The sequence below is a fragment of the Pleuronectes platessa genome, chromosome 1, assembly GCF_947347685.1.
Source record: "Pleuronectes platessa chromosome 1, fPlePla1.1, whole genome shotgun sequence".
Classification (NCBI taxonomy): Eukaryota; Metazoa; Chordata; class Actinopteri; order Pleuronectiformes; family Pleuronectidae; genus Pleuronectes; species Pleuronectes platessa.
The window spans coordinates 28621202-28637276 of NC_070626.1; the positions used below are offsets into that span (position 1 = coordinate 28621202).

The 16075-nt window shown below is 43.2% G+C and overlaps 1 protein-coding gene across 1 annotated transcript in view; it reads right to left on the reverse strand.

Moving 5' to 3' along the window:
• The window catches only part of luzp2 (leucine zipper protein 2), a 144026-nt gene extending 128258 nt beyond the window's left edge, over positions 1 to 15768 (reverse strand). Inside the window, exon 1 of the mRNA XM_053422666.1 lies at positions 15596 to 15768. Coding sequence (XP_053278641.1) covers positions 15596 to 15657 — 62 coding nt within the window. The 5' untranslated portion in view covers positions 15658 to 15768. The remainder of the gene's footprint in view (positions 1 to 15595) is intronic.
• Between the last annotated feature and the right edge of the window lie 307 nt (positions 15769 to 16075).

Consider the following 16075-nt stretch of genomic DNA (forward strand, 5'->3'; position numbering starts at 1 on the left):
AAATCCTGCTCTCGAATTCAAGGACAGTCGAGCGCACGGCGAGCTTCTCCCACTGAGTCGCAGTCAATGGTCAAAAGCCGGTGGCAGCGCCGGCGCTTTGTCTGGACCGAGTCTGATAAGGACGAGATTGACAAGGTTGTGTTGAGCAGAGGCATTTTTGAAAAGCTCCCACTGGGTTCCCTTTGTTCCAGTGTTTTTAAACCTGTCAGGTTTCCAGCTTGACGCCAGCCATGGACATTCTCCCACACACTTTGAATGGGATCACACGGGGAGCACCTTTTGTTGTTCTATCATTTGTTCTAAGTCATTTCTTTTGTTGATCCTCTTTTTTTTGTATTCACTTTGACATTTTTCTTTCAAATAATTGAAAACATAATAATGTGCTAGTAGTTTCTTTTGAATCTAACATTGTAGACTAATGGTTATTATCTATTTATGACCTTCTCCATTTATCATTTTGGACGATGATGTTGTCATCTGTCATTTTCCAATCTAGACAACGGTGATTAAATAGCAAAGCGACCATGGTTGTGTGTTGATTGTATATTGAGGCGTGAATTGGTGCATTGTCGTTCGCCATTGTCGTACCAATCCACCAAGATGAAAGTGCTCCTTGGTTTCAAGGAGAACAGGAGGTCGGCATTCTGATTGGTTTATTACATGTCACGCCCACAACACACAATGCTTGCAGGTGAGCACGCACAACCCACTTTTGTCACAACTATAGTGGAGACACACACACACACACACACGTTGTTGTATCATTCCACATACATATGACAACAAATTGACTGAACCTCTTCAACAAACTGAAAAACAAGCAGTTCCCTGCACGGTGGTTCGGCTATTACAACAAAAAGCCACAGAGAAAAAGCATCAACGTTATTAATGCATTCATTAATATTAATAGAAACAGCAGGTCAGCGGAAATCTAATGACAAACTTAAATTCTCCGATGCCCCACTGTGATTGAATCAGCTTCCTAAACAACAGTGGGAACATCCAGGCTTCCCTGGAGACTGATGTCTGTTAAATGACCTTGTGTTTGTGTTTCCAACCAAACGAGCCATCGAGATACAGAATCACATCACGATGATGATTTCACAAAGATGCAGTCAAAAGGAATCCGACATGTTTGCCGCACACACTTGGAGATTTGCATCTGTTTTTGTTGCACATCAGGAGAAGCCGCGGTGTCATGGTGTGTTGTGCTCCTGGTAGGGGGGGGGGGGGGGGGGTTGTGGTGTGCACGAGGTCATGGACACATTTGAATGGATTTGGAGCAGCCATCTTTCATTTGCCTGTCTTTAACAGTATCCTGGAAGCAGGTAATCCTCTGAAAACCCCACATTCATCCTCCGGGGACTTTCATAAAGCTCATTAAATCAGAGTTAATCCAAACACCTGTCATCAGATGCTAATTTGCTAAACACAGTGAGGAGGTTGTTTGGTGTAACTTACTTCACATCTGAGGGGGAGCTCTGTGAATGCAGCTCCAGATGGTTAATGCAGTGACGGAGCAGGAACAACTCTGTGCATCCTGATGTCTGCCTTATAGATTCTGCTCTGAATGTCCTCAACGACCTCCATCAGTCCGCAACTTGATCCGTGTTTATACATTAAAAGGAGCTCCAGTGTAACTGTGCCCCTATTAGACAGATTATGAGATTAGAGGCACATCAGAAAGCATCCCCTAATCCGAGCAGTCGAGTCGGGACAGTAAGCAAGGCGAGCAAACACAAACTGAGAACATGGGGATCTGTGGGAAAACGCACAAACACCAAATCTGTGCCCGGGACACGCACCATCACCACCGCGTCATGAAGCTAGCCGGCTAATTGCAGCTGCTGGGATGTAATTGGTTTTGCGTCAGCACATTTTAAGAGCGGTGACTCTGTAGCGCATGTTGATTTCCAAAAATACCAAAGTGTGGGTCTAAAATAAAATACAGCTCTCTCCTTTGTCTCTGTCTGTGTGTGGGAGCTTCAGCACTCCTGAGGAAACGGTGCTCTGCAGCCAAGTGGACGTTCGCTGGAGTGAGCGCCCCTCCTGTCATTTTGTCAACACCGTCTCTGTAGTGGAGCTCAGCCAAGCAGGACGTCTGACAGACAGGCAAATGGGAGTGGTGGACGTCAGCAACATAACAGACCCTCTCTGACCTCTTTGTGTCCACCGGTGAGCTGAAGCAACACATGTACACGCAAACACACAAAATGAAAAAAAGCCATATTTTGAAACCTGAACTTCATCTTTGCTCTCAGGTAGTTTTCAATTGTCTCGGAAGAAATTAGAAGAAAACAAGAAATCATCCAGAAGTTCAGCTGCATGAGTGAGTTTCCATTTGTTGCCCCGATAGCAAACCTGACAGTAAAAATTGATTGGCAAGTAACAATGGCCCTTTAACCCCTTACTGCCTGAATTAATTTCCAATTATATCAAATAAATATTATTGTTGTTTTTGGCCTGTCATACAGATGCTAAATTAAGTGGAGATTAGTAATATCAATATAGCATATACAATAGATATCAATTTAGGTATGAGGCAAATTAGCAACATTAGGCATAATGGGGCATAACCATAATTTAATAAATGTTGGTATGTAGATTATTATATTGAAGCTGCTTCTGCTTGAAATTGAATAACAACATATGTTTTCTGTACAATCATTGCTGCTCCATCATAACAGTATTCCAATACAGCTTAATACCTCAAAATAACTTTGCTGCACAGTCCCAAGGGGCTAGTATGTATTTTCCACTCCGACCACTAGATGGCGGCACACTGCTTCCAATACCTTCCTTGGTATGTGTAGTATTTGCACCATCAGGCACAATCGTCACCTCGGCGGCATCAAGAGCAGAATGGGGTTTGAGGCAAATTTGAGAAATTCTTCTACAAGGGGTTAATCCTGGAGCATCACCCCGAGAGCATCGTTTCTGGTTCCATCGTTAGAGAAATATGAATCTCCGAATATACATCGCGGAGAAGTGTCTTTTTCAATCTGTTTATAGGGACTTGCCAATCCATTCAAAATGGCACATTGCTAATGTAAAACAATAAATGAACAATAAACTAAAGTTTCCCCGAAAGTAGAAAACAACCCCCTCATTTTAACCTGGCAGTTTCCATGGATTCATGCAATTCATATCAGGTCTGCACTTTAAAAACAGCTCTGGCGCTTCATCTTTCCTCAAGACACCGTTCTTCTCTTGCAGTGAATAGAGAAAGTGTCCCGAACGAGCCATCCAGGGCTGCAGGTCTGAGGGCATAAAACCCTCAATCAAAGAATAAAACAAAAACATTCGGGAGATAAACTGCCACCGAGGGCACCGCTGAACGGCTCCTTTGTGCTTAACTGCTGAAACCCGTCCCTTCTTCACACACACACACACACACACACACACCGAGCTACACACTTATCAGTCAGGTGTCACAGCAAAACACTGGGAAAACAGGGCGATAGGGGACTCAAATGAAACCGGCACTTGTCAGCCAAGATGGATCCTGACACGGGAATATGCTCGGGAAATGATTAGATAAAAATAACAAAATCCGCCAGGGCGTCTTGGAGGAGGTGTGCTGGCAGCTGATAACGGATTCAGATTTATGTAGCCTTCACCAAAAGGAGCAGATATTATGTTTCTAGAAAAATGGTACACGGGAGCCGGGGCTGTGATGTACAGAAAACCCAGCAGAGAGCACAGAGCAAATATATGCAGTGGTTAATAAAACACAGGAAATGAAAAACAGAGGTGGTTTGGCAGGTCTACGTGATATCTCTGGAAATCAATTCCAGCTCGTCCACGTGTCTTTTGTTTGTCCTTGACTATCGATGCTACATCTCGTGAGACAGATGTCTTTCTGACATGGACAGTTACAGAATTACATTATACAGCAAACAGTGAGATCTGTATTATCATCAGATCAATGCACAGTCATGAATGAGAATAGAACCTCAGCTCATCTTTTATTCTCAAGGGCTGATATCAGCAGTCGAACACCAAAATGTGTTTGGACACAATTGGAGAGACTGACAACCAATCAGAGCAACCCATGATAAAGGAAGAGATCTATCAGACCTCTCCGCCTCAGCAGCAGCAGCAGCCATCTTGGTTATTCCCTGTCAGTCATCATATCAAACCCAGTCGTCCCAGGTCAAATGGAAACCAGTGAGAACAGGGAGGGACCCCAGGCCCAGCTGTGAGAGCAGGCGAAACACGAGCTCTCTGATTGGCCCGGATCTCCTGGTAGGTCATTTGATTATTAGAGGAACAAGCTCAAGTGGTCAAGTGACGAGTTGAATTACACTGAGCACCATCGACAGCTGTGGCAAGTTCTGACACTCATCCAATCTCTGCTGTCAACACTGATCACACTTCAATTACTCAACAACACGGCACCTACATGAAGGCTGACACTGGGTCTGAAGTCCTCCAACCAAATTAACTCCAGATCTACCTCAGTGTCAGCTGCTGTAACACGTGAGGACAACCGTCCCACCCGAGCCTCGACTGCAGTTCAAGAAGCAAACTCCACACCCGGCGCAGGCTAATCTGATAGATCACACTGGAAACTGTCCGCTCAGCAATAATTCCTGCAGGGGGGGATGGGCACCTGAACGCTGGAACAGAAGCAAGTCCCTGCAGCTCGGTACTGGGATTTGGATTCTCTACCTTTTATACCTGAAGACACAAGATAAATCGAAAAATCAATCTCAATGTCCTGAAGTACCTGGATTGTAATTAATCAAATTACCTGAATCAGCAGGAAAATTATGCCTTCAAATGATTGTTAGTAAACCAATATGTTTCCTGCAGCATAGTGGGCCATCGACTGGGATGAGGGGAAGTGCATTCACAGGTGGGTATGGTTGAAACTATCCATAATGGCCTTTGACCCAAGAAGGAGGAGCTGTTCTTCCTGGGATTGGCCAGTTGGTAGAAACGGTTTGTGGCCCAGTTTATAAAAATAACACTTTACCTGATCGAGAAGTAAATCCCACCATCGCACAATATTCATCTTCCTTTTGTGTTTTTCCACTTTTTGAGCAGAACCATGCAACAGACTTTGAGACTTCATTCTAATTTAATAGATTTTACACAAATTACATATTTATGAGTGTGTGACACATCCGTGGGAATCTTCTCTATTATTTTATTTAAATGGTTTTGTATTTATATGAATATTTTCTAGTGTTGGTGACCACTCAGAGCTCTTTACAGTACAGTTAAACTTTCACCCATTCACACACACACTCATATAGTGCATCTATTCACAGCACTTTGTTATTCTATGGGGGGGGGGGCATTCGGAGTTCAGCATCTTGCCCAGGGACACCTCGGCATGCAGATGGTTCAGACTGGGGATCGAACTGCCGACCTTCAGGTTGGAGGACGACCACTCTACCCCCTAAGTCACAGACTCACTCACAATGCTATTTGTAAGTGTTTCTAATGACTCTGGTACACGGGTGATCTCTGGTTAATGGTCAGATCTGATGCACCGGATTGGGAATTTTCCATTTTTGCTTGAAAATAGAGATTCATCATATTTCATACTGGTTAAGAAGCGTGTGATGATATTGAGGATTCAATTTTCACATTTCAAACCCGAACCACAAACCCCTCATCTCTAACCACACGACAAATCGAATGATTTCAATCAGAGAAACTGTAAAAACTGCACCGTGTTGAAAGGAATGAGGCTGACAAGGCTCTGGGGATTACTCAAATAGAAAAAGAGAAAAGACAGAGAGAGTAAATAGAGAAGAGTTATGCATTTTGTTTCAGTTGGATTGACATTTACTGTAGGTTACAGCGCGGATGGATGTTTCTTGTGCACTTGCCAGGTCTATAAAGGTAAAGTCTGAGAAAACTGAAGATGATGCATCATTTCACCCTTTCAGCTGCACGGTGCATAACTCTGTGGGAGCAGGAGGCTGCCGGACACAAAAGGAGGATTTTGTTGCATCGTATTTCTGAAAGCGAGGACACGGTTCAGGTGCAGGTGTTATTTCCCTATTCCTACAAAAATTATTGATGGCTGTGACCCTGAATTCATAACACAGGTGTCTTTTGAGCAGCAGCTCCTTGTACTTGCCGGAGACTTGGATGATAGATTTCGTGTCACTTCTCCCTTTGTTCACAGAACTTTTGTTGTTGGGTCTTTGGGCTTAAATTCCAGCTGAACCATCAATATGCTAATAATAATCTGGAGGCGTATAACGTAGATGAATCTTTACTTCACACACTCAAACAATTAAAGAAAGAAAGTCCTGAATTATGGAAGTGGACTAATCGAGAGTGAGGATGTTTTTCAGAGATGAAAATCCAGTTTTAAAGAAGAACTACTGCCGCAGTGTTTTTAATAATAAGAGAACATTTTAAAGAGAATAATGAGGTAAAATTCTTTAAAGAGTGGCAATTAAAGACAACTTTAATAACACAAAGCACTCACTAAAGATAACAGCAGTGACAGGGTTCAGACAAACGCTGTGACACGATGAATAACTCGATAAAAAACAACAAACCGCTGAGCTCCTTCTGTGGTTTTCTTAAATTATCTAAGCCTTTCCATGTAGACCTCTATTATTAATGATTTCCCATCTTTTGTTGACGCCGATACAAACACCTCCACAATCTGTGATCTCTGCTGATATTTCGTGAGTGATGCAGAGAACCCTGAGCACTTTGCCTCATTCCATACTGAAGCAATTATGGGCCATTAAATTGAAGAAAAGAATGAAAATGGGGAACGGACAGATTTCTGATGGCAGCTTAATGATTAGAAAAAAAGAGTTGACGACTTGGAGCTGAATCGCAAAAGAGAGAGAGAGAGAGAGGCTGGTGAAATGTGGAGGGGGGAGGGGGCAAGGTGAACAAATACCCCCACTCCATGTCTGGAGACGGTCTGCAAGCACCAAGCTTAAGTGGAGCTGCTCGACAGAGGAGCATGTGATGTGTGAAGGGCAGCTCATATATCACATGGACTTGAATAAAGGTAGAGAAATAAGAAAAATGGCAACTGGGAGGCGAAGGAAACAAGACAATGATTTGAACATTAGATTAATGCCTCATCTCCCTCCGTCTGAATGACATTTACATGTGATACTTGAACTTATTGAACTGTGGATGTTTGAATTAATGGTTTCCCTTGAGATGATTATGCTGCAGACATAATGAATACATCTGCTCGTCATATTTACACAAGGCTGCAAATGCAATATGTGAAGAAAGCCTGTTTTAAAATGTCAGCTTGATCCAGTTCTCTTTATTAATTTTACATTCTTATATTTAGACCCCGTGGAAACACAATTCGGCATCATTCAGTGATTATACCAAACCAACTTAATTAAAAAATATACTGAATTTTATTTGTAAGTGCATATTCATTAGAAAAAAAGCAAATAGAACAAATTGGATCAGGATTATCATCCAAACTGAATGTTTTTCAGCAAAAACGCCAATTGTTCTCTGCTGAGTTTTTTCTTCCACAAAGGATGTTGCTCACCTGTCGCAGCCCTCACAGCACAGTACAGTAATTATGACGGGGGAAGTGAGTCTGATGTGACTCGTCTCTGGGGCTCAGAGCGCATCATTAAAATGAATGTCTAAACTGAAGAACTGGAAGCCTGTGTATCTTTTTTTCAAATAATAAGAATAAACTACGATCACTGCACTGCGGTGGTGTGCCTCCGCCGACCAGTGGAGTTTCTGTAAATATATTTTTACATACTTTTTTATTCCAGAATCATATAAAGGTCACTGTGACCTTTGAAGACGGAGACATTATCACCTCATATTTGAGTCCAAGTGACAGCTGATGAGAAGTTGAAGAAATTCCCTCCAGCAGTCCTGAGTCCACGTGAAGGTTTGTACCAAATATGAGGAAATTTCCTGAAGGTATTCTTGAGATAACACGTTCACAGGAATGGGATGGGCCGACACACAGAACGACACACAGAACGACAGACAGGCCGACACACAGAACGACAGACAACTGCCATTGCGAGGCACAAAAAAAGCATAGACAATATTGAGACTCTGCTACAGGTGTCCGAATCAAACTCAATGAAATATGGAAGATATATTACCTTAAATCTAATAACTGACATCCAAAGTACATCAATATATAGAGCGCCCGCCCACATGGATAAAATCTCACTATTTTGAAACTAACTTTACAGAGATTTGCAAAATATGAGTGAGAACAAATGATTTCTCCGCCAATCGTCTTCCAGAGATATTTAACGTGAGGCATTCAGGGACTATGAGTTAATTGCAGCATCTACCGTCTGCATGTGAGGCTCTTAAGGATAAATAACTTTGGGTTACACTCTCCTCCTCTTACCTACATCAGAATCTGCTCGTGCATCGGTCACACGATGCAGCACAACCCCACCAGCAGTAAATTATCAACCAGTGGGAAACACCGATGCAGGCTTCATCTTCAGCCGGTTCCAGCCAATGGTCTGGAAAACATGAGAGCCCACGCTGCTTTGTTTGCAAACAAAGAAATGGCGGCACAAACGACAAAGAGGTGGAGGAGTTGCTCAAAATAACCAAACCACACAACTAATTATTTATACTCTGTAACGATCCATGATTGAAATGATAACGTGAAGAAAGGTCACACTACCCCCCCCCCCCCCCCCCCCCTCACCAAACGGAGGCTTTCTCCTTCAGCCTCACAGGGAATTGACTCATAGCTGCTCGACAACAATTCACTGAGGATGTTTTAATGCAGAGCCACTGAGACGGGGAACAGTGCACAGCTTCTCTTTATGACAGTCGTACATCTCGCACTCCACTGTGAAGAAGAAAACAAACCCGACACTAACGAGAGAAGGAAGACGTCATGTTTACAGGGACCGAGCAATTAAATACCTGTCAATCACAAGAGAGACGGTGACAACCCAGCACACGTCTCTGCTCACAGGACAGAAGGAGGGAAATCAAATCCTGGTAGATAGACAAATCAAGATTTACAATCTAAACACAGTCTCCCTAAAGCAGATATGATCCATTTCTTACAACAGCAATCATTATTAAACTGTATATATCCTGTTTACATTATAGAATAACAATTGTCTGTACTTCCTTGTGATTATATTGGTCCTACCTTTATATTTCTTAATAATTGTGTTACATGTCTTCTTACTTATTGTGTATTTACTCATTCTTCTTAGTAATACTACTATTATGCTGTGACATGGTATATGTTCCCAGTGTGGGACGAATAAAGGATCATGTCATTGTCTTATCTCAATAGTTTCACAGCATATTAGTTAATTGTTTAAACTACTATAATACATTCTCAGCTTTGTTGTGTACAGTAGTTTTATATTCTGACTTATAGAATACTAACTTAACACAAGCTATGATCTGTCCTGATGTGTGAGTCACACCTGAGTCTCACCAGAAAGGTACATGCAATTCAACCTTCATAAATATTTGTGACTATAAAAATACCAATGATGATTAGTCTGGTAAAGACCTTTAAATGTGTGATTATTCCCTCAATCACACCATCAACACATCGGTATTAACACAGGAAGCAAATCCTTCCCAGTTAAGTGAGTGAAAAAAAAACGTTGTGTTCCAAACAGCGTGATAACAACAAGTGAACCCTGACACACACTTTCACCGCTGTGGGTTCCAAACGTCTTCCGAGAGCAACAGCACGTCACCTGAAATGTGGCCTTGCATATAAAAACGCCTGGCTACTCTTCACCCCCCCCCCCCCCCCCTCGCAGATTGTGGTCCTTTTAATTACTTTCTCGTTTGTAGGAGCCACCCAAGGTTCTGTTTATTGTAGCCCCACTTCATTACTGTCATGTGGCCAATGTGGTTGCCATGGTGTGGCCATTACGCCACGTACTTTGAATTTCAATTATCATTCAGAGCCGGGTTGGAGCCGGGGACGTCACAGGGCGGCACAAATATCATTTTTGTTTATCTTAGGGACCCAAAAACATCCACTAAAGGTCAATATCTGCAATCGTGTATCTGCTACAGAGGTTAATGGACGGCAGGAAAACCAGGGTAGATTGTTTTGTCTCCAATCTAATTCTGGGACACGCCAATATTTTATGTTGCATGAGTTGTGACACAGATCACTGCTACACATTAAAATACACCAGATTTCTTGTTGAGGTTTACATCCAGACACTTTGAACTCCTCCCACTGAAACCACTGCTCTGCTCAAATTAAGATGGAGAAAGGGTCCAAACTCCTCATTGTGTAAGGCTCACATCAAGTCATTCCTTGTTTACCCTGAGCTCTATAGCTTTGGGCAAAGCCACACATCGAAATAAAACATGCTTAACATATTATCATACTTATTGTTAGTAAGTAACTAGAGACACTGTGGCCAATCAGATCTTAGCTGGAGCCAGGGCCCCTCCCCCTGGTCCCGTCCCTTGATCTGCCCAGAGAGATAAATGTTTGATCATGGGTGTCAGATCCAACGTGGCAGACTTATCAGATGACCTTCGATATAAATGAAGCACCAGATCACGATGACGATCAGACTCAGAAACAATCAGGACCAATGAAAACACATCTGCTCTAAGTAGTTCCCCCTTCATCATCTAAACGCTAAACAATGCCCAAATATAAGAGGTGGATTCTTTCCCCCTCAGTCCGACTCCCTGCTCATCATTCACACTCCATCACTGTATAGATTGACATTAGAACATCTCTCCCTGGTCACTAGTTGGGTCTAATTCTGCATCGGCTCCACACTTGACCTCCAGTCAATCCTCACCGCTCCACCCGGCGTGGTGGGCGTTCGAGTTTCATCTCAGCCTTGTGAAATTGAAAAGCAAAACAACATGCAGACTGTGAGTGGCTGAAAGTGAGATATCATGGGGAGTTTCGGTCACTCACTCACTCTCTCTCTCTCTCTCTCTCTCTCTCTCTCTCTCTCTCTCTCTCTCTCTCTCTCTGCCGAATGTCTTGATGGGATTTATTCATCGTAACGTGTAAGAAAGTATTGATTGACGTAAATGACGATCTGGCGCCCTCTAATGTTGTGATGAATTAATATAAAGAGGCGGAGCACCTTCCACGTTCCTGTGGCTGTAGGCATAAAAAAAACAGTTGAACAAGGAAATGCTGCTTTATACTTAAGAGAAGTTTCTGTGACAAGAAAATGAATAATTACTAAGCAAGAGTCTCACAAATTGAGAGGATATTTTCGAAGTAATGTCTGGTTTGATTGCTCGCAGCCAAAATACTGTTATTACAAAACATTGTCATACAAGAGAAATGCAAATGGTGACTGATATCATGAAGCAGTCATTATAATCCCTGCACAGCTCAGTCATTAGTCCCTTTATCTTCCTTTACATGTCTGACCCTGTGTAACATGATTAAAACGACATGTTATCTAGAATATGCTTGTATGCAAAGGCAAATATTAACATATAAAGTAAGTGTCTCCACCCCGTGTGTAATCCACAGCTCTCTGTCATCTTTTTAATTGCTGTCCAAAACACTCATAAATATTTGATGCGGTGGAAATCCCACCAGATATCACAGCCTCCAAGAGGAGCCCACTGAGGTGAAGGACATGAAAGATGGCCGCAAGAAGAACGTGTCAAATGCGTCTCAAGAAATTCCTTGAAAGGGAATTTTTGATGTTTGATCCGTGGAACGACAGATTAAAAAAGAATTCCAACGCAAAAACTCGCCTCGCAACCCTGACCCAGAGGTGGCCGGTCATATCTCACGGGACCAGTGTCAATGCAGCCCTGTCTTCTGCCTAAGTACCAATTGATTTCTGCAATGACATACAGCCCTGCAGCACCATTATGTGGCCCGAGTAACCCACTCAATTCATTAAAATCAAATCCATCTTAATCAAGCTCTCACGGGAGCAGGTACTGGCCCCAGAACAGCACATTTTTACAGAGATAATAAGACATTACATTTTGGCCAATTGTTCAAAATTGTGAATGTTTGTAGAACGAGTTTTGTGAGGGTGGGGGGAGGGGGGGGGGGGTGGATGGCAATGGAGGGTTGCGGTTACCTTGTGAAATGGATTCCCTCACGCACCGCTGATGTGATGATAGTGAATCAAGCAAAGCGAGGCAGAGCGATATGTACACGAGACGGCTCCGGTCACATTTCATTCTGCTGCAGCTGATGCACCCCCCCCCCCCCCAGTAAGGCCCTCCTCAAAGTTTCACTATTACAACCAGAAATGAGTGTGTGTCACAAACGATGAGCCTCGGGTCGATGCCTGACCTCCAGGATGACAACAGAAACCCGACGGGGACGCGAGCGAAGGTTTTTTTCGAGTGCCAGCTTCATCCAAAGCAACAAAAAGAATAAAAAATTCCACCCACAGTGTTATTTTCATTCTCTGGCCTTGCTTGTGGTTCTGATGATCGGAAAAAGATAGAGAGGAAAAAAAAAAACACTAAAGCCGGAAAACCACCTCTGAAAGACGTTGAGGTTTGAAACGAGGTACATCAAAAATAAAAAGACAAACGCAAATCGAAAAAATGATGTACTGCTTTTATCTAAAAATCTCTGGCCATGTTAGCAATTATAAAACCAATTTCAGGAGCTTTATGTTAAATGCATCGCTGCCAACTGTTAGCGGCCTCAGTCGAAGCACTCTAGGGCAGCGCTGGAACAAAAGACAGCATGGCATGATAATACACCAGCTAATTACCCCCCGACTATTAAAAGCATAGCTAATTCTGCATATTTGACGGGGATAACAGTCGACAAAAGTCAACCTCTGCAGGAGGAGTGGATCAGCGATGGAGCGGACAGGTGTTACGGATCAGCAGGTTTTCTTCCTCCTGTTTTTCAGTAAGGACCTTTAATTTAATCCATCCATGGCTGCTCGTAGTGATGACTAATCTTTTAGAAGTGTAAAATAACCTTTCGCCGTCCTTGCGGATGCCTCTCGGCGGTCCTTTTAAAATTTACACTTTTGAAATTTAAAATTTAAATCATGGACATGTGAAGAGTCCTGAGGTAAAACCTTGTCCCCAACATTAAAGCTACTCACCTGTCCTCTGTGCAGAATGAGTGTTAAAGTTTAGAGCTTATCTTGAAAACAATAGTTTAAAAACAAAGATGAAAGTAGGACTGGGCTATAAAACAATATCTTTTAATAGAGCTATGTCATTTTCAACAATAGCAACATAACAAAATTACAAAATAGACATTTCCCATGATAATATTCAATATCGACTGATATGATCTTTTTTTATCTTGATAGAATTTTCTGCCATATGGTCCGTTCCTTATAAGAAGATATAAAAAAAGAAGAAGCTCAAGAAAAGTCTGGTTTCGGGTTGTGAGGTAAGAATCTTTTGATATTTTGACAAACCTTTCAGCAAATTGTGTTTACATATATTAAACTTAAAGGGCAATCTGAGAGCACAGACCCTCGCCAAGCTGATTGGCCACTTCATCACCATATTGCATGTACTGTACATGTATTTAGATCAGAATCATCCTGATCATGATATGGATCTGGAGCAAATCCCTCCTGTTTAGAGATATATGACCTCCACACATGTTGTCTTCATAACTATCTCTGCCTCATTTCTTGAGACGTGTATGGAAATGTTCAAAAAGCATCTTGAAATGTTAAAGACAGTGAGAAACGTCCCCCCCCCCCCTTATCTGGATCCATCCACCAAGATACATGGTGATCTGTATCGGTAGTTTTTGCATAATCCTATTAACTACCAGGGAAAACCATCTCTATAAAGACTAGGAAGACAAACAGATCTCATTTGGGTCGAGTTTGAGAAACAGAAGAAGTGATCTAAAAATACTTGTTACACTCACTTCTAATCAGAGCCCATTTCTAATTGAAATTACTCCAACATGATACTATTGGCTGGTTCTCTCCACTGCCTCCTGGGGGCAGAGCAGGCAGATGTGTCAGAGCAGATGAGAACTGACGACCCTGCACATCATGTGTACTTTCACGTTATTAGAGGTAATGGTTCAGTAGGTCACAGGTGAGGTTTCACCTTCTGCCTGGAACATCCCTCTGACTCCAAGACCCGCCTCCTGAGCGCCTTCTCGTTTGGATGTTGAATTTGGAAACAAACTAATGAAACACTGATTATATCTGTGTCACTGTCTGCTGGTAATTACCTCCATGACATCCCCCCCCCCCCCCCCCCCCCCCTCAAGAGGCTCCATACAATCTGCAGTGACCTGCCAAATTACCACAGTAATGCCTCCTCCTCCAATTAGCACCTGGAAGATCACCTCGGAGGCTGATGATGTCACACACCGTTTGAAATATAAATATTGACACGGATATAATGAGCCTCAAATTGGGTAAATATTTTCTAAATATGCGCAATCAACCAATTAGATGTTGTTAAAAATGGACTGAAAAGTTTGCCCAAAAGGTTATTTAGACATTTGCTTTAATGCAGTTACTAACACATGTGTATTAAAGGGTGTGTCGGTGCCTAATCTGCACATGACTACACGCTGGAGGTGGTTACATCAATACTGATCTTTGTTATACGAGTCATACGTACATAAGCATCATCAAAATGTTGGAAATGGGCAATAACCTTGACTGTGTTCTCTGCACATCTCGATCTGTTGTATCTCCTCAGGCCAAAAGGCACATTTCACATCCTGTACATTCATGTGTTTGGCCACACAGCACCAAACACAAAAACAACAACCATGTGGGTCTTTGTGTGTTTGTGACTTCAAATCCTCTGCAGCCGCATTTCACTAATTCACCAAGAACACCGATGAATCCAAATGTTTTTTGGGGCACCGAGCAGCAAAAAAGGAAAAAGGCAAGTTTTATAATGCATGCCTCCCTGCTTGTGATGTCTCACTGGTTTAGTCAAAGCCCTGGATCTCCTCCTCTCCCAGTTCTCATTAAGGCAGTGGTGTCAGGCACCGGCAGGGAAGAAGGATGATTTTATCAATGATTTAATTAATCATCAAAACTCCCTCTCTCCACACAATTCTCTCCTATTCATTCCACTCTTCCATCACTCCTTGAGCTTCTTCCAAAGGCTGATATCTCCCACACACACACACACACACACACAGACACACACACGCAGATAGAAACACACCTGCTCTTTTTCCCCCCTGCAACACAAGTAGCCTTGTCCTTTCTTTCTCGGCTCGTCCCTGACTTCAACTTACTCCCTCCCTGACCGGCAGGCAGCAAAAGTGCCCCCCCCCCCCCAAAAAGCAAAGTCACCACTATTCAAGATGCGTCGCGCTCAGGGCATTACCACCACAAGAGGACAAGTGTCTCTCAGCCTGCGCAGAACTGGTGAGAGATAAAAGCCCAGTTCCACAGAGAGACTCTTTCCTTCCTCCTTTTTTTTTTTTTTTTTTTTTGCAAGTCTTTTCATTTCTCGCAACATGCCCGAGCACACAGAGGATCGGTGCCAGGGTGAATTAAGGCATCAGCGTTTGGCAGCACTGAACCAACCTTCAGATTAGGGGATCTAACGTTGCCCGTTGCATGCTTTGAACCCCCCCCCCCCCCCCCCCCCCCTTGGTTCCAGAGTCCCCATCAGGGTGAAACTGAGCAAAGAACAGGAAAGGGCTTTGGTCTCTTACCTGGTGTTGAGGCTCAGAGCCGGACAGAGAAGCAGTAAGCAAATAGCTCGGATGAATTTCATAGCTGTCTCACACTCTCCCGTTCCTTCTGCCTTCTCAGATGCTTTTTGCCTTTCCCCCCCCTGTGTGTGTCTCTCTCTCTCTCTCTCTCTCTCTCTCTCTCTCTCTCTCTCTCTCTCTCTCTCTCTCTCTCTCTCTCTCTCTCTCCTCGCTCTCTAGCTCTCCCACTGGCTGCCTGTTTCTCTTCTTTTTTCTTTTTTTTTTTAGCGCACCCTCTTACACACTCACGCACACACACACACATACACACACACACACACAACACGCGCACGCACACTCAGACACACACGCGGCGAGGCAGACAGATGCAACACAGTGGGCTCGGCGAGAGAGGGAGGATCTCTGGCTTTAAATAACACCGGGACACGGAGCGACTCGCTAATGGAGAGGAGGCGGGTGGGGCTGAAATACACAGAGAGA